The 20,890-nt window shown below is 39.9% G+C and overlaps 1 protein-coding gene across 3 annotated transcripts in view; it reads left to right on the top strand.

The window, feature by feature from the left end:
* The window catches only part of LOC128698245 (uncharacterized), a 63,485-nt gene that overhangs the window by 25,305 nt on the left and 17,290 nt on the right, over positions 1 to 20,890 (top strand). For all 3 annotated transcript variants that reach the window (XM_070098569.1, XM_070098568.1, XM_070098570.1), the window contains one exon: positions 15,498 to 15,680. In XM_070098569.1, coding sequence (XP_069954670.1) covers positions 15,498 to 15,680 — 183 coding nt within the window. The remainder of the gene's footprint in view (positions 1 to 15,497; positions 15,681 to 20,890) is intronic.

Below are 20,890 nucleotides of genomic sequence, written 5' to 3'. Positions count from 1 at the left end.
ATGTGTCCATTGACATCCCCTCCCTGATCAGAACAGTTGTATCATCCACATACCCAATTAAAACTGGCCAAACCCTCGCAACCTCACACCCTGGTCCCTCTACGTGACACATACGCTGCTCCATCAATCTATAAAAGGGGTCCTGTACGCACGCAAACAATAATTGTGACATAGGACACCCCTGCCTAAGTCCCCTACCCATTACAATCTTCCCACCCAATCGACCATTAATCTGTACCCTCGCCATTGCACCTCCATACAACGCCTCAACCCAGCCCACTATTTCTTCCCCAAACCCCTGACCCCTGAGGATGGCTTTCAATGCTTTCCGATCCACTCTATCGTATGCCCCTTGCCAATCGAGCGCCACCAAACCTCCCTCCCTCCCCCCCCCTTTTGCCTCCACGAAATCCCTAAGTAACCCATGCCCCTCCACCATAGACCTCCCTGGCAAACCAAACTGAGTTTTTGATACTACCCGCCCTACCACACACTTGACCCGATTTCCCAAAATCTTCGCAAACAATTTATAATCTGCGCATAACAACGAGATCGCCCGATAATCCCGAAGCGTATGCTGCCCCTTACCCTTCGGTACCAATACAACGACAGCCGTTGCCTGCTTCTCACCCAGCTCACCTCTCTCCTTCATGCAATTTAATAACCTAACCAGAAAATGCCTCAATAATTCCCAATGCTGCTGATAAAACTCTGCCGGGAGTCCATCAATTCCCGGTGCTTTGCCCTTTCGCATTCCACTTAAAGCCCTCCATATTTCCCCCTCAGTTATTTCCCCACCCAGTGCTTCCCTATCACTGTTACGCAACTGACATACCACACTCCCACACACCTGTTCTAAAACCCCATCCTCTACCCCTTCTCGTTGCCAGTACTTCTCATACCACTTGTCAGCAAACGCCCCCATTCCTTCCGTAGCTTGTATGACCTGCCCCTCCCTGTACCCTCCTATCGATTCATGAACCTCCAACCATGGAATAGTCATTGCCTGCTGTCTTTGTTTCTGCCTACGCAATACGCACGATGAAGGTCTATCGCCCCATAACACCTCTTCCACCCCCGCCTGTACCCTCACCGCTTGGAACCTCTCATCCTGTACCTCACGCAGCCTCCCTTTAATTGCCATAATTTCATCCATTGGATAAGTGCCCGCCACCGCCCCCCTCGCATAACAACCCCGTAATCTATCCTCCAAATAGTTAGCAAGCCCATATTTTAAAGAATTGATACGTTTCCCTTCCTTTACGTAATATTGCTTAATCCGTTCTTTAGCCACACCATCCCACCACATCACCACATCCTCTACCCCTTTTATCTCTGCACGTAACCCCTCCCACAGCGTCGCAAATCCCTCTATCCCCTCCTCATCACCTAACACACTTGTATTTAATTTCCAATATCCCCTAGATATACCTGCTAGTGACTCCCACGCCACCTCTGCTACTACCGCCCGATGATCCGAATAAGCTACTTCTATTGTACGGAAAAATGTCAACCCAACCCCTTGAGATATATACAGCCTATCCAACCTAGCAGCGTAACCCCGTCTTACAAAAGTGTGCTCTACCTCCCACGCCCCTCCTCCAACCGCATCCCGCAACTGAATATCCCTCAAAAGATCTCGCAAGGCCGCCGACACGTGCCCCGCCCCTTTTGGTTCCACGTCAGCCCTCCTAATAACGCAGTTCCAGTCGCCACCAACGATGGCCACTGCAGGTAAACCACGTAAGAAGAAAACTAGTTCTTCACATACAAAATCCCTTTTTACCCTCACATCATTTTCCGCTGGTGCATACACACATACAAAGGATACCCGCTGTCCCATCCACCACCCATCCACGCGCAATACTCTTCCCCCTCCCCCCCCCTCACTTCTTAGCAACACAAACGGGCTTGCCTCCCTGATCAATATACCCACACCACCTTTCAGACGTGCAGATGGCAGAGTCATGACCTGAAACCCCTCCACCTCGAGCACTCTTCCCTCCTTGAAATTGTGTTCTTGCAGGAACACTACATCCACCCTATATTTATACAGAAACATTCGAAACCATTCCTTCTTCACACTATTACACAGTCCATTTACGTTCACAGTCATACACCTAAGGCCTCTTTATAGTTTCCAACCCTTCCTCCTCTCTTCATTCATCCCAGGGCCTCCTGCCCCAGAGCCAGCACAAGGCTTCACACCATCAACCCCTCCCCCTTTTTTGCGATGCCTCTTATCGTGACTGCTTCGACATTGCTCTTCCTTCCTCCCAGACCTCTGCGCCGGCGTCAGGACATCATCTGAGTCTGACGCCGCCGCTCTCTTCCTCGTGATGCCCTCCACTTCCATGTTATCTTCAGAGGTTCCCTCACGATGAACCTCTACCTCCACCACGCCCCGTACCACAGCACACGGCGACAACTCTCTCTTACTAGTTGGCCCGTCAACCCTGCTATGTTTTTTATCCTTACATTCCTCTACAGGCACCGCCGTGTCTCTCACCAGCTCAGGAACAACGTCCACTGCAGGCGGTGTCAATGTCCTTAACACTTCCTGAAGCTCTTCCTCTAGAGCCTGCACCTCCTCCTGCACTTGCACTTCTGTACTTTTCCTGTGAGTAGTAACAGATCCTTTTACATCACAGCTTACCTCACACATGCCATTCTCCTCTTTGGAATCCTCCACCTCTTCACTCCACAAGCGCCCAGGCCCTTGCTTGCGCACTGGGCTCTCAACAGCTATCACGCTGGTAACTGGTGCTTCACCAGTTTGCGCTGGCGCCCTCCTCAGCTTCACGCACTCTGCCGCCATATGGTCGTACGCCCCACATATTCTGCACGTACGTCTCTGTCCGGCATACGATACCATAACTTGCGTCCTGAAGTCCTCCAACACGACGTAAGACGGTATGGGATGTCTCAGAGTCATCTTCAGGGAAAAGGTACCCTCCGGACGTCCCATGTAAGCACCTGCCGTCCACTTGCCCTTTTGTGCCAGATGTACGGTTCCATATGTCTCAAAAACACTCCTTATGTCAGCCTCATCTGCCTCAAATGGGACATTACGTATCTTAACCCACGTAAAGTGGCGAGATACGTCGATCAAACGCACCTTCACAGCTGGAGTAGCGTCAAGACTCACGTCTTGGAACCTCGTCACCAAAGACTCATACACGGACGTGGAATTCAGTTTGACGAAGATTCTATAAGCCCCATTCAGGGCTACACCATACACCTCATCGTCCTGGATTCCATAGGTCTCCCTAATGATTGTTGGGAGTAAGACTTGCACTGAAGAGGGTGAAATCGCCCCACGAAGCAGCTCAATACCTATGGTATTTACGCGCCTCCTCACACTCAGCGCCATGTTGATACAAGGTAGCTCGCCTGAACAGCAGAGGGGTGCAGCGCACAACCTCACTCGACCATGGTCAGGCAGCGAATGAATTAGAGTATAACTAGATTTAAGTTGACAAGATAAAATATGCAAGTTAAGGTTGCAAAATAATAAAAAAAAGTAGAAAAAAATATATGAGGTAGTTGGTACTAGTTAGCAAAAGATAGTTAAGGGCCTTGAACAATAATATAATTGAAATATACACTAATTGCACACACAATATAGTCACTAAGATATGAAAACAATCTTAGAATAGTACTTATAATATAAACTTATAATATAAAAATACAAATTGAAATGGTACTTGCAATTGCACTAGGGTCTGGTATAGGTTGTTGACAAGATCAAGAGTATAACTAGATTTAAATTGACAAAATAAAATTCACAAATTAAAGTACCAAAAGAATAATAAGTAAAAAATAACAATGGCAATGTCTTGGTTATAATATGATAGTAAGATGGTAGACAGGTACACAGGTACAGAGGCACACAAGTGCACAGGTACACAGGTACAAAGGATAATATAAAGGTTGGAGTTGAATATACAAACTTGGAAATTTGGCAACAAAATGTTATGGGAAGTATAAAATAATGATTAATGTACAAAAGTAAAATTGACTGGTAGTAAATATGGTGTTTAATAAAAGTTTAGTAAGTAATAATGATTACAAAATAAGTGAAAAAGTAATGTTTATTTCTTTCAAAATTGCACTTGTAGTTATACTTGACGTTATTTGGCAGTACAAGGTAATTAAGAGTACTCTAAGATAGTAAATGTGGTATTAAAACTGGTTAAGGTAATTAGACAAGTAATGGTTATTAAATGATGTCAAAAATGTTAAAGAGTAAATTGTATTGATAGTAAAAATGGTAATTATTAATTTTAGTAAGTAATATCAAGTGATAGTATTTAAAAAAATAGGTAGTAATATGGACAGAGAAAGTATCGATTCAGCTAATATTTAAGCAAACAATAGTAAATAAGAAAATTAGAGAAGGTGACTTATGCTTACTAGTAAAATCACAAAATGAGGTAGTTGATTATTTAATTACTAAGAGATTGTACTACGAGATTTGAACAATAATGGAGCAAAACATACACTACATTCGTAGGCTTTTAGGTTGGACATTTAGTTATTCTCTGTAAGATCAGTATCCCTGAGAAATCGTGAAAGATCATTCTCGTTCGTGATTGTGTACAGTTGACCTACATTGTTTTCCTAACTAGAATTTTCCCATCCCGTGTGAAGCATTGGTGTATTGTGTCATTATTCTCCCGCTTAAGTTTTCTGACTCTATACAGGAGGTTTTGACTTTTTTGGTAAGACACTCGTTTATGTATACCTCTTTCTTTACTTTAATAGATGCAATAATTAAGTCTTTTTTCCTGTCATGTGAGTGGAATCTAAGCATAACACTTTTTCTACCATGGGATCCTAGTAACCTGGCTTCTTTTATTTCAGACTCTGGTACAATAACACTTGTTTGGTCCTTTATGATCTGCAGAGTAATTTCTTTACTGTTTGTTTGGTTCATATCACTGGGAAAAAGTGGACTGTTAACTATTACTGCGTCCGATAGTTTATCTTGTTCAGTTTTATCTTCTTGGAGAGCAAAGTAGTCGCTGAACTGGTTATCTAAGTTGTTCTTCCATTCTTTTACTGCGTCTTCAACCTTTGTATTAAGAGATATTATTTGTTGGGTATGGCTATCTATGACTGTCTGGATGGTCTTGCCACAGTTTGTCATTCCTGGTGTTGATAACTTTTGTTCAAGACTGAGGATTTTGTTCTCGAGTTGTGTCATCCTGGTGTCTTGTTTTGTTAGCGTCTCTCGAAGATTCATATTTTCAATAACTAAGTTGGAGATGCATGACTTTAGGGTGTCTGGATCGTTGGTCATACCTGAGAGACTACTTGGTAGGTTGAATCCGGGGAAGAGAGGGGAGGATGGGCTGGTGGCAGCCATGTTTGTTGTTATTGTTGTGGTGTCGCCTTGAGTGGTGGTGAGTGGGGTGGTTGCTGGGCCGGCGTCCTCCTGACTACACTTGTTGAATAGTTGATTTTTCGGCGTTTTCTTGCTGGCCTTGGTGCTGTTTCCTCTTAGATTGCGCCTCATAATACTACAGGAATTGTTGTAGTTAAGAAGAAGTTGTAGTTATACAAAGTTTAGGGTTACGTTGTTCGGCTGGCAGCGGGGTGTTGCTTTCGGTTTGTGGGCAGTCTTCCTTTGATCTCTATTATGTTCGATTTGTAGGTTTCACTGTTGGTAATCTTTGGTCATTCTGGGTGCTACGTTGGGTAGTGCAGTTTTGCAAGTAACTAGGTCATCATAGGAGCATTGGTAGCTCTGATAGCATATTATAACCAAGTCATTGCCATTTTTATTTTTATCATTTTTTTATTATTCTTTTGCTACCTTAATTTGTGCATTTTATCCTGTCAATTTAAATCTAATTATACTCTAATTCTTGTAAACAACTTATATAAGACCTTAGTGCAATTACAATTGAGAGTCTTGTGCCTTTATTATATTATTAGATTAATCACAGTTATACTCTAGCTCATTCTAGCTCAATATATAGTCAATACCAAATTCACTATATTAGACCATAGTGCAATTACTAGTGAGAGACTGGTGCTATTTGTAATTTGTATTTTTATATTATTAGACTAAACCTAATTGTACTATAGCTCTTTCTAGCTCAATACATAGTCAATACCAAATTCACTATATTAGACCATAGTGCAATTACTAGTGAGAGACGGGTGCTATTTTTAATTTGTATTTTTAATATTATTAGATTAAACTCAGTTGTACCATAGCTCATTCTAACTCAATACATAGTCATTACCAAATTCACTATATTAGACCATAGTGCAATTACTAGTGAGAGACTAGTGCTATTTTTAATTTGTATTTTTATATTATTAGATTAAACCTATTGTACTATAGCTCATTCTAGCTCAAAACATAGACTCCACAAAAGTCATTATATTAGACCTTAGTGCAATTACAAGTGAGAGTCTTGTTCTTCTCAAGGCCTGAGCTTGCTACCACCTGCAGCTCACAAGACTGCCATCCCCACGAGCCCCTTTGGGGTGGGGCAGATGGCAGACCAGAGGCCTAGCTTCTCTCTACGAGCCCCGTGAGGGCGGGGAATGTGGCTAGGCCTGGGGACAGTTGGTCCCAAAGATGAGGGGGTACTTGTACCTCCTCCCATGGGAGACTTAAGTCTCGAGACACTCCCCAGATAGGGAGCCAAGGCCGGGTCACCACTACTAGCTTATACCTAGTTGTACTTTAGCTCATTCCAGCACAACACATAGACAACATCAACTTCATTATGTGTAGTAGTGACTATACTCTACATGACCAAAATACTCTAGCTATATACTTGTCCAAACTTCCTACCACCACAGATATCAGTACTAGAACACAACACACAACTCAGGATATAAATAACCATAATTTAAACCTAGAAGATGATTGATCATGTTGACCCTGATCTAAACCTCCATAATCTGACACCCAATCAAAACCTATTGGAAAGTAACTGCCTTTATTACACAGCATCACAAGCCAGCACTAACCTAAGCAATGCTAAAAGTCTATCAGTACTTAACTACAACATCAGGTCCTTAAGCAAACACTATGATGACCTCCTAGCACATCCTTGAATCACTAAAGACACCCTTCTCCTGCATTATTCTTACTGAGACCTGGCTTAAGCAGGACACAATAGATATCTACCCTCTACCAGGATACACAGCAATTCACAACTGCAGACCAAACCAAGTTGGGGGTGGTATTGCAATCTATTACTCTAACCAATTATCTTTTATTAGCACCACTTGCTTTAGTGATGAATATGGGGAATACATTTTTTCTAATTTTACTGTAAAAAACCTTAAGACGCCTATAACAATCGGTGCCATTTACCGGATACCTCACACAAACATCCCAAATTTCAGTGAGAAATTAAAGTCACTAATAACAAACAGACAAATGAATAAGCACCACCTTCTCTTAGCTGGAGACTTCAACATCAACCTTGGCTTACTAGATGATCAGCCTGTAACTGATTTCATCAACAATATGAACAACACACTTCTCATACCAACAATAACTAAACCAACCAGGCTCACTGAGACAAGTGCAACCATAATAGACCACATATAGACCAATATACTAGCCCCCCTTAAATCAGGGATAATCACAGACAGCACTACAGACCACTACCCTACCTTCCTCCTGACGAACATTAGTAAACCACCACTTGAATACAACAAAGTCTCATTTAGACTCCATGATGAGGCCTCAGTAAGGAAGTTCACAGCTGACCTAGAGACTGTTGACTGGCCTACAGAATTCTCCAAGGCCAATGGTATTGATGACTGGACAGACATTTTTCTTAACAAATTACTTAGACTATACAACAAACATTGTCCTATAAAAACAAAACAGATCACAAACAAACGGCTTAGCTGCCCATGGCTAACCAGCACCATTCTGAAATACATTGACAAGAAACACCAATATGAAAAGCAATATAGACAGGGCTTAATACACAAAGATATTCTTAAACACTATTCATCAGCTCTCACCAAAGTAATAAAGAAAGCCAAACAACTATACTACTCCAGTAGATTCACAGACACTAGAGGAGATATAAAAAAGACCTAGAAAACACTCTCTCAGATTCTAGGGACCCACAAACTGAGAAAAACCAAGAATATTGTCCTAACTAAACCTAATGAAACACCACTACATCCCACTGACACAGCTAACAAGATAAACGACTTCTTCTCAACCATAGGATCTAATCTCGCCAGTAAAATCCCACATACCAATGCCCATGCCGGGGACTACCTAGACGGGAATTTCCCAAATTCCTTCTATCTTGCACCAACTGAGCCCACGGAAGTCACCGAGAACATAAAGTCACTTAAAAATAACTCGGGGAATCTGTCTCATGTCCCACCATTACTGTACAAGCAAGCGGCCCATGTCCTTTCGCATGCTATTTCATTACTTTTTAACAAGTCACTAGAGACTAGCACCTTCCCGAAACTACTCAAGATGGCAAGGGTTACACCAATACATAAAGGTGGTGACCCTACAGACTTAAACAACTATAGGCCAATATCTAACTTACCATTGCTATCCAAAATCTTTGAGAAACTCGTGCACAGGAGACTGTATTCATTTATAATGGCTCAAAACATACTCAACCCCTGCCAATTTGGATTCAGGAAAAATAAAAGCACTAATGATGCAATCATAAAAATGCTAGATCTGCTTTCACAGCATTGAAAAATAAGGAATATCCACTAGGAATTTTTATTGACCTAAGAAAAGCTTTTGACACAGTAGACCACGACATCCTACTCCACAAACTTGATCATTATGGTATAAGAGGCCATGCGCTTGCTTATTTCAAATCTTACATTACTAATAGGTATCAGTACGTCACCATTAAAGACACAGCATCAGCAACACGGCCACTTGATACTGGAGTTCCACAGGGAAGTGTCCTTGGTCCCCTGCTCTTCCTCATATACATCAATGACCTTCCAAACGTATCCCAACACCTGAAACCCATTCTCTTTGCTGACGACACGACTTATGTCATCTCTCACCCTAATCTTGCCACCCTCAACACCATTGTGAATGAGGAGCTGATCAAAATATCGACTTGGATGACAGCCAATAAACTTACGCTTAACATTGACAGAACCTACTATATTATGTTTGGTAGGAGAGTAGGAGATGCACAAATTAATATTAAGATTGACAACACTCTAATTACCAGAAATAATGGGGGCAAATTCCTAGGCTTATACCTTGACAACAACCTGAATTTCAGCACCCATATAACCAAAAAAATATCCAAAACGGTTGGGATCCTCTCGAAGATACGATACTACGTGCCGCAAAATGCCCTTCTCACACTATACCACTCACTTATTTATCCATACCTCACCTATGCTATTTGTGCTTGGGGATCAACTGCAGCAACACACCTAAAGCCAATAATAACCCAACAAAAAGCTGCAGTAAGAATAATCACTAAATCCCATCCCTGGCAACACCCCCCCCCACTCTTCTTAGACCTAAACTTACTCCCTGTTCAGTACATCCACACTTACTACTGTGCAATCTACATCTACAGGGCCTTAAACTCTAATATCAACCTTGACCTAAAACGCTTTCTTGATAGTTGTGACAGAACCCACAGGCATAACACCAGACACAAACATCTCTACGACATTCCCCTTGTCCGACTAAACCTTTACAAAAATTCAATGTATGTCAAAGGCCCTAAAATCTGGAATACCCTACCTGAGAACTCTAGAACTGCAGACACATTCATCACCTTCAAAACTACCATTAGAAAACATCTTATCTCCCTGATACACCCTGTCAACTAACTACACGAATACCACCTGGTGGTTCACACTTACACTCACTAACTCATTTGACCATAAACAGAAATATTAATCTCAATCTTAAAATAATGAATCCTGTGATACTCCAATACTGAAACTATGTACTGTGCCAAAACAAAAGCATTTGCATTGCTAAACTCACAAACTAGTATTTAGTCACTTAGTCATAATACCAACTTACCTCATAATTTGTAATATTTTACGATTAAGAATAAAACTAAGTCTGCCCGAAATGCCTAGCCATGCTAAGCGTTCTAGTGGTACACTGTAATCACTATTTTACTACATGTAAACCACACAATAACCAAATTTCTGTAAACTCAGCATTGTAATCCTTATAGAGAATAAACTTTGAGCTTGGAGGTTGCTGCTGCCGCTGCCACTGCCGCTGCCGCAGTGTCAGTTAATGCACGCTTGTCTCAGAAGCTAGACAGGCATGGAAGGATTGTAGTCAAGAACTACAACCGGTCAAGACAGGAGAGCAATGTTAGCGGCTACATCCATTCAAGACAGGATGGCAGTTTATTGACAGCTATGACTGTCCAAGACAGGATAGCAATTTGTTAGCAACTACATCCATTCAAGACAGGATGGCAGTGATTTAACATCAGAAATATCAGCTCTGTACTATTAACCTTACTTAAGCCCCATATCTCTTCGGCTTCGTAAGAAACATGTAAATGCTTATTAATCTCAGCTGTAGTATGCTTGGACACGTCCATCTCATCTGGGTGTGCGCTTCCCAGAACGTGTCTCACGCTATCCCAAGTAATCATGTTCAGCTGTGGTGAAGTCACATTCTGAACAGTCTAAAGATGACTACCAACACTCAGTGTTAAAGGTATACGTAATATGGATACTGGATAAAGACACCTCACCAACACATTCTCATCTACGTAACTCCTCGTGGCTCATAAATAATGTATTAGAGTGAATAGAAAATGAAGTTGTACTAAAGAAAAGACTGAAATAAATCACAATACCATAGGTAGAACAATTCAAAGTTCACCCGCAATTTACAGAACAAACTTCAGACGATGTTTCGGTCCGTATTGGACCATTATCTAATAGCCACTTCATAAACAGACGTAAATGTCATCAAAACTTTTCTTTCCAAATTATGAGTGAACTCTGAATACAAAAGAAAGTTTGGTTCATAGTAGATAATCGAATTTAATAATTTTGAGTTATCCTGGGTTATTTACCCCCCGGAGTTAATAAGCTTGGGTTATCTTGCGTTACCAATCCCCTGGGATGAATAATCTTGGGTTATCCTGTGTTATTAACCGCCTGGAGTTAATCTTAGGTTATCATTGGTTATTAACCCTCTGGTACAGTTACACATAACTACAATTAAACAAGTTTGAGATGATAACAATTGATTTACATGATAACATACGTGTAAATTACTTAAGAAAACACAAAAGAATCAAAGTCCTTATTATTAGCTTACTATCAGCAGCCTAGCTATTATAAATATACCGTAGACATCGGTCAGTGATTATTTTTATTATTTTATTATCACACTGGCCGATTCCCACCAAGGCAGGGTGGCCCGAAAAAGAAAAACTTTCACCATCATTCACTCCATCACTGTCTTGCCAGAAGGGTGCTTTACACTACAGTTTTTAAACTGCAACATTAACACCCCTCCTTCAGAGTGCAGGCACTGTACTTCCCATCTCCAGGACTCAAGTCCGGCCTGCCGGTTTCCCTGAATCCCTTCATAAATGTTACTTTGCTCACACTCCAACAGCACGTCAAGTATTAAAAACCATTTGTCTCCATTCACTCCTATCAAACACGCTCACGCATGCCTGCTGGAAGTCCAAGCCCCTCGCACACAAAACCTCCTTTACCCCCTCCCTCCAACCCTTCCTAGGCCGACCCCTACCCCGCCTTCCTTCCACTACAGACTGATACACTCTTGAAGTTATTCTGTTTCGCTCCATTCTCTCTACATGTCCGAACCACCTCAACAACCCTTCCTCAGCCCTCTGGACAACAGTTTTGGTAATCCCGCACCTCCTCCTAACTTCCAAACTACGAATTCTCTGCATTATATTCACACCACACATTGCCCTCAGACATGACATCTCCACTGCCTCCAGCCTTCTCCTCGCTGCAACATTCATCACCCATGCTTCACACCCATATAAGAGCGTTGGTAAAACTATACTCTCATACATTCCCCTCTTTGCCTCCAAGGACAAAGTTCTCTGTCTCCACAGACTCCTAAGTGCACCACTCACTCTTTTTCCCTCATCAATTCTATGATTCACCTCATCTTTCATAGACCCATCCGCTGACACGTCCACTCCCAAATATCTGAATACGTTCACCTCCTCCATACTCTCTCCCTCCAATCTGATATTCAATCTTTCATCACCTAATCTTTTTGTTATCCTCATAACCTTACTCTTTCCTGTATTCACCTTTAATTTTCTTCTTTTGCACACCCTACCAAATTCATCCACCAATCTCTGCAGCTTCTCTTCAGAATCTCCCAAGAGCACAGTGTCATCAGCAAAGAGCAGCTGTGACAACTCCCACCCTGTGTGTGATTCTTTATCTTTTAACTCCACGCCTCTTGCCAAGACCCTCGCATTTACTTCTCTTACAACCCCATCTATAAATATATTAAACAACCACGGTGACATCACACATCCTTGTCTAAGGCCTACTTTTACTGGGAAAAAATTTCCCTCTTTTCTACATACTCTAACTTGAGCCTCACTATCCTCGTAAAAACTCTTCACTGCTTTCAGTAACCTACCTCCTACACCATACACTTGCAACATCTGCCACATTGCCCCCCTATCCACCCTGTCATACGCCTTTTCCAAATCCATAAATGCCACAAAGACCTCTTTAGCCTTATCTAAATACTGTTCACTTATATGTTTCACTGTAAACACCTGGTCCACACACCCCCTACCTTTCCTAAAGCCTCCTTGTTCATCTGCTATCCTATTCTCCGTCTTACTCTTAATTCTTTCAATTATAACTCTACCATACACTTTACCAGGTACACTCAACAGACTTATCCCCCTATAATTTTTGCACTCTCTTTTATCCCCTTTGCCTTTATACAAAGGAACTATGCATGCTCTCTGCCAATCCCTAGGTACCTTACCCTCTTCCATACATTTATTAAATAATTGCACCAACCACTCCAAAACTATATCCCCACCTGCTTTTAACATTTCTATCTTTATCCCATCAATCCCAGCTGCCTTACCCCCTTTCATTTTACCTACTGCCTCACGAACTTCCCCCACACTCACAACTGGCTCTTCCTCACTCCTACAAGATGTTATTCCTCCTTGCCCTATACACGAAATCACAGCTTCCCTATCTTCATCAACATTTAACAATTCCTCAAAATATTCCCTCCATCTTCCCAATACCTCTAACTCTCCATTTAATAACTCTCCTCTCCTATTTTTAACTGACAAATCCATTTGTTCTCTAGGCTTCCTTAACTTGTTAATCTCACTCCAAAACTTTTTCTTATTTTCAACAAAATTTGTTGATAACAGCTCACCCACTCTCTCATTTGCTCTCTTTTTACATTGCTTCACCACTCTCTTAACCTCTCTCTTTTTCTCCATGTACTCTTCCCTCCTTGCATCACTTCTACTTTGTAAAAACTTCTCATATGCTAACTTTTTCTCCCTTACTACTCTCTTTACATCATCATTCCACCAATCGCTCCTCTTCCCTCCTGCACCCACTTTCCTGTAACCACAAACTTCTGCTGAACACTCTAACACTACATTTTTAAACCTACCCCATTCCTCTTCGACCCCATTGCCTATGCTCTCATTAGCCCATCTATCCTCCAATAGCTGTTTATATCTTACCCTAACTGCCTCCTCTTTTAGTTTATAAACCTTCACCTCTCTCTTCCCTGATGCTTCTATTCTCCTTGTATCCCATCTACCTTTTACTCTCAGTGTAGCTACAACTAGAAAGTGATCTGATATATCTGTGGCCCCTCGATAAACATGTACATCCTGAAGTCTACTCAACAGTCTTTTATCTACCAATACATAATCCAACAAACTACTGTCATTTCGCCCTACATCATATCGTGTATACTTATTTATCCTCTTTTTCTTAAAATATGTATTACCTATAACTAAACCCCTTTCTATACAAAGTTCAATCAAAGGGCTCCCATTATCATTTACACCTGGCACCCCAAACTTACCTACCACACCCTCTCTAAAAGTTTCTCCTACTTTAGCATTCAGGTCCCCTACCACAATTACTCTCTCACTTGGTTCAAAGGCTCCTATACATTCACTTAACATCTCCCAAAATCTCTCTCTCTCCTCTGCATTCCTCTCTTCTCCAGGTGCATACACGCTTATTATGACCCACTTCTCGCATCCAACCTTTACTTTAATCCACATAATTCTCGAATTTACACATTCATTTTCTCTTTTCTCCTTCCATAACTGATCATTTAACATTACTGCTACCCCTTCCTTTGCTCTAACTCTCTCAGATACTCCAGATTTAATCCCATTTATTTCCCCCCACTGAAACTCTCCTACCCCCTTCAGCTTTGTTTCGCTTAGAGCCAGGACATCCAACTTCTTTTCATTCATAACATCAGCAATCATCTGTTTCTTGTCATCCGCACTACATCCACGCACATTTAAACAACCCAGTTTTATAAAGTTTTTCTTCTTCTCTTTTTTAGTAAATGTATACAGGAGAAGGGGTTACTAGCCCATCGCTCCCGGCATTTTAGTCGCCTCATACGACACGCATGGCTTACGGAGGAAAGATTCTTTTCCACTTCCCCATGGACAATAGAAGAAATAAAAAAGAACAAGAGCTATTTAGAATAAGGAGAAAAACCTAGATGTATGTATATATATATATGCATGTGCGTGTCTGTGAAGTGTGACCAAAGTGTAAGTAGGAGTAGCAAGATATCCCTGTTATCTAGCGTGTTTATGAGACAGAAAAAGAAAACCAGCAATCCTACCATCATGCAAAACAGTTACAGGTTTTTGTTTCACAGTCATCTGGCAGGACGGTAGTACTTCCCTGGGTGGTTGCTGTCTACCAACCTACTACAAATAAATAAGCTAAATAAATCAACTGAATGAAATACAAATCAACTAAAACTACTGCATGAAATCAGATATAATAAAGATATGGTTTAGAAAGACACGTAAGCAAACACTATAACATATTTACTAGAAAACGTTTCGGTCCTGGGACCTTGATCACTTCTACAAGTGTTAGAAGTGATCAAGGTCCCAGGACCGAAACGTTTTTCTAATAAATATGTTATAGTGTTTTCTTACGTGTCTTTCTAACCCAACTTGTCGGTATTTATTACCAAGGTTTATACCATAATAAAGATATACCATATGGATAAAGGAAGCGAGTACTTTACCTCAACTTTAAATAGAGAGGGCAAAATTATGCTAGTTAAGGGTTCCTTCCTAATATGAAATCTGATTAACTCCTTTTGTCCAGGTTCTGTATGTCCGCAACGGGTTCAGTACCTCCCCGTAATAATAATAATAATAATAATAATAATAATAATAATAATAATAATAATAATAATAATAATAATAATAATGCTGTTTTTTAACTAGTGTGTGTATTTACAGTGGTGGGACGCGTGGGGAGTGCGTCTCATGTGGCTGAGAGAGACCTTCCTGGCCAAATTGGACCAGTACATCACGCTCATAGATACGTTTCTTCTGCGTGTGCAAGACATTTTGGCCACCATCATCGCCTTCCTCATTAAGCCCATCAGAATCACGTTTGAATATTTTAACGCCAGCTCTAAAGTAAGACATGTCTTGTTAAACTGTAATTATTAATTATATTAAAAGTGGGTGACCTATTCTTTCATGAGTGGGTGACTAGTATACATGAGTTCTTATGCATTAAGGAAGCCATGACAGTGACCAGCAGTGAAAAACAAATATGAATGCAAGTCACTGAATATGTATACAGTATATAATATATATATATATTTTATATATTATATATATACATATATATATATTATATATATATATATTATATATATATATTATATATATATTATATATATATATTATATATATATATATTTTTTTTTTTTTTCAACAAGTCGGCCGTCTCCCACCGAGGCAGGGTGACCCAAAAAAGAAAGAAAATCCCCAAAAAGAAAATACTTTCATCATCATTCAACACTTTCACCACACTCGCACATTATCACTGTTTTTGCAGAGGTGCTCAGAATACAACAGTCTAGAAGCATACACATATAAAGATACACAACATATCCCTCCAAACTGCCAATATCCCAAACCCCTCCTTTAAAGTGCAGGCATTGTACTTCCCATTTCCAGGACTCAAGTCCGACTATATGAAAATAACCGGTTTCCCTGAATCCCTTCACTAAATATTACCCTGCTCACACTCCAACAGATCGTCAGGTCCCAAGTACCATTCTTCTCCATTCACTCCTATCTAACATGCTCACGCATATATATATATATTATATATATATATATATATATATATATATATATATATATATATATATATATATATATATATATATATATATATATATATATATATGCAAAACTAATGTGAGTAGTCACGAAAGCGCTTGGAAATTCTTTCAGAGTGGTTGTTTTGCATATTTTGAAATCACCTGTTTACTGTGATCTTATATATATATATATATATATATATATATATATATATATATATATATATATATATATATGTGTGCCGAATAGGCTAATGTGACATTTATTGTGTGGCAACGTTTCGCTCTCCAGGAGCTTTATCAAGCCATTACAAACAATACATGGACACAGAGGGTATATAAAGGCTCAGAGTGAGGTGTAATACTAGTGAGGTACCATTTCGATGTTCACTAGTGGTAGTAGTAGTAGTAGTAGTAGTAGTAGTAGTGGTAGTGACAAAAGTAATACAATATGGTAGAGCAATTAATTCGTACATGAGTAAAAGGATATAAAAGCTATTACTTGGGTAACAAAAATAGGTTGGACAAATATAGACTGGAAAGAGGCAGCTTGTTTCAGTGTTCACTCTCTGTGCTTTGTGTAGTATAACAGGAGAGACTATGTGATGGCAAGGTTTACTGTTTTCAGGAGGATTCTTGCTAAGACTTCGGAGATGGTGAAGCTGCCGTTGTTTTGTTTAATTGTATTCGAAACAGCGATCAGTGCTGATTCGAGGCACTTGCGACTGCGGAAATTAGTTTCTTTGATCATTAATTGGGCGTCTCTGAATATCATGAGATGATTGGTGGAATTTCGGTGTTGTACACAGGCGTTGTTCAAGTTATCGTTCCTACATGCGTAAATGTGTTCATTGAGGCGGGTGTCGAGGTTTCTGGCTGTTTCACCTACGTAAATCTTGTCACAGCCTCCACAGGGTATAGTGTAAACTCCTGCATTGACTGGTTCGTGGTGCTTGGATTTTGTCCTGGTTATATCCTTTATTGAAGTGCTAGAAGCGATGGCGACTCTGGTGTTAGCTTGTGAAAGTACTTTTGAGACGTTCAGTGCAACCTGGCTGTTGGGAAGAATTATAACCTTGCTGGGAGTGGTGTTGATGCGTGGAGAATTTATGATCTGAAGAGCTCTTTTCTTGCAGTCTTTGATGAAAAAAGAAGGAAAATGTAACTCAGTGAATGTTTGGTGAATGTATGTACACTCCTCGTCAAGAAACTCAGGACTACAAATTCGGTATGCTCTTAGGAAAAACCCGATGATGATGCCTCTTTTGGTCTTGGTATCTTGACTGGAATAGAAGTGTGTGAGATCATTTTTATTGGTGGGTTTCCGATAAACTTGAAATCTTAGGTTGTTGTCTACTTTGTGAATGAGGACGTCTAGGAAAGGTAGCTTGTCATTGGACTCTTCTTCTAGTGTAAACTGGATCGCCGGTTCAACTGCGTTGAGCACACACTTCTATTCCAGTCAAGATACCAAGACCAAAAGAGGCATCATCATCGGGTTTTTCCTAAGAGCATACCGAATTTGTAGTCCTGAGTTTCTTGACGAGGAGTGTACATACATTCACCAAACATTCACTGAGTTACATTTTCCTTCTTTTTTCATCAAAGACTGCAAGAAAAGAGCTCTTCAGATCATAAATTCTCCACGCATCAACACCACTCCCAGCAAGGTTATAATTCTTCCCAACAGCCAGGTTGCACTGAACGTCTCAAAAGTACTTTCACAAGCTAACACCAGAGTCGCCATCGCTTCTAGCACTTCAATAAAGGATATAACCAGGACAAAATCCAAGCACCACGAACCAGTCAATGCAGGAGTTTACACTATACCCTGTGGAGGCTGTGACAAGATTTACGTAGGTGAAACAGCCAGAAACCTCGACACCCGCCTCAATGAACACATTTACGCATGTAGGAACGATAACTTGAACAACGCCTGTGTACAACACCGAAATTCCACCAATCATCTCATGATATTCAGAGACGCCCAATTAATGATCAAAGAAACTAATTTCCGCAGTCGCAAGTGCCTCGAATCAGCACTGATCGCTGTTTCGAATACAATTAAACAAAACAACGGCAGCTTCACCATCTCCGAAGTCTTAGCAAGAATCCTCCTGAAAACAGTAAACCTTGCCATCACATAGTCTCTCCTGTTATACTACACAAAGCACAGAGAGTGAACACTGAAACAAGCTGCCTCTTTCCAGTCTATATTTGTCCAACCTATTTTTGTTACCCAAGTAATAGCTTTTATATCCTTTTACTCATGTACGAATTAATTGCTCTACCATATTGTATTACTTTTGTCACTACCACTACTACTACTACTACTACTACTACTACCACTAGTGAACATCGAAATGGTACCTCACTAGTATTACACCTCACTCTGAGCCTTTATATACCCTCTGTGTCCATGTATTGTTTGTAATGGCTTGATAAAGCTCCTGGAGAGCGAAACGTTGCCACAATAAATGTCACATTAGTTGCACTTGTGTCCTTTTACTTTACATATTGTCGGTAATTCTACCAACTTTATTACAACGTTCATCTTGCCATATAGGACAAGTGAAAATTTGTTTATGCAATAATTTCGCCAAAATCATTCTGAACCTAACGAAAAAAAAATATATTTCACTTTGTTTGTTTAGTATTAAATTTCTGTAAACAAATCTAAAATATATTTAATTGGGTTAGGCTAAAATAAATTGCTCTTGTTATAATAAGGTTAGGTAAGTTTTCTAAGATTCTTTTGGTGCAAAATTCAAAATTTTTACATTAACATTAATGAAAAAAAAAATATCTTTAAACGTATAAGAGAAAATTTTAGAAAGGACTTAATTTTAAATGAGTTCTTGCTAATTGACCAGTTTTACATATTCGGCACGACATATATATATATATACATACATATTTTTTTTTTCAACAAGTCGGTCGTCTCCCACCGAGGCAGGGTGACCCAAAAAAAGAAAGAAAATCCCCAAAAAGAAAATACTTTCATCATCATTTTTTTTTTTTATATTTTTATTTAAAAGGACACAGTACAAGATATAAATAAATAAAAGAACACAATTATTAACCGTTTGAAAATACAATGACCTACCATCAACCCCATAGCATACCACAAGTGTTACATTCATATTGTATTAAAGAATATACCATCACCGAACAATGAAACGAACAGGATAACACCTGCTCAGAAAAAACATCAACAAATTCTAAACCTACAAATCATGCCTATTATACAGTACAGTAAAACCTCCTTGCACAAAGTACACAGATGATATGATGCAGCATACGAAGGATAAAATCATACATTACAATAATTAAACAAAGGCTAACCCAACCCTACAATAAAATACAAAGACATACCACATAATACTTCCCGCAAATAGCAGGAAACTCTTAACATAATAAAGAGCGAGAGAGCTCCAGCACCGAACAAAAAAAATTAGCAAAAACCAAAAACTCAAAATTTTATGTCTGTGTCCACATAAATCCCCCACAACTCTGTACAATTAGACCCGTTGCACAAAGTGCACAATAAATATTATTTAACATACAAAAATTAAAATTATAAGAACATTAATTTAAACATTAGGCAAACCAAAGCCGACAATAAACATTACATTGGTACATATCACAATGAAACTCCCCAATAAACACTGGGCAGGAAACACCCTGAAGTAAGACATAACATCATATACGCAAGTATCAACCCATACAACTAACAAAATCCTAACATAAGGTATCAAAACTGTCTAGTTACAGGACATAAAAACCTTATCTCCCTATTTGAAACACTAGTACATCATTGCTGTTTTTTTTTTTTTATATAAACAGTCTAAAAGATAATATATAAACAAATAATTTTTTTTTTTTTTTTTTTTCCAAGGTTTAGTCATCATGGTTTTAATTAAGGTTATCCTGTATGCAGTGAACATAACCATAGATTCCAAATCCTCATTCATCTCCCTTCCACTCTATTTATAACCCTCCCACCATTCATCATCATTCAACACTTTCACCACACTCACACATTATCACTGCTTTTGCAGAGGTGCTCAGAATACAACAGTTTAGAAGCATATACGTATAAAGATACACAACATATCCCTCCAAACTGCCAATATCCCAAACCCCTACTTTAAAGTGCAGGCATTGTACTTCCCATTTCCAGGACTCAAGTCCGACTATATGAAAATAACCGGTTTCCCTGAATCCCTTCACTAAATATTACCCTGCTCACACTCCAACAGATCGTCAGGTCCCAAGTATCATTCGTCTCCATTCACTCCTATCTAACACGCTCATGCACGCTTGCTGGAAGTCCAAGCCCCTCACCCACAAAACCTCCTTTACCCCCTCTTTCCAACCCTTTCGAGGACGACCCCTACCCCTCCTTCCTTCCCCTATAGATTTATATGCTTTCCATGTCATTCTACTTTGATCCATTCTCTCTAAATGACCAAACCACCTCAACAACCCCTCTTCTGCCCTCTGACTAAT

The sequence above is a fragment of the Cherax quadricarinatus genome, chromosome 63 (assembly GCF_038502225.1).
Source record: "Cherax quadricarinatus isolate ZL_2023a chromosome 63, ASM3850222v1, whole genome shotgun sequence".
Taxonomy (NCBI): Eukaryota; Metazoa; Arthropoda; class Malacostraca; order Decapoda; family Parastacidae; genus Cherax; species Cherax quadricarinatus.
This window is presented reverse-complemented; position numbering and strand designations above follow the sequence as displayed.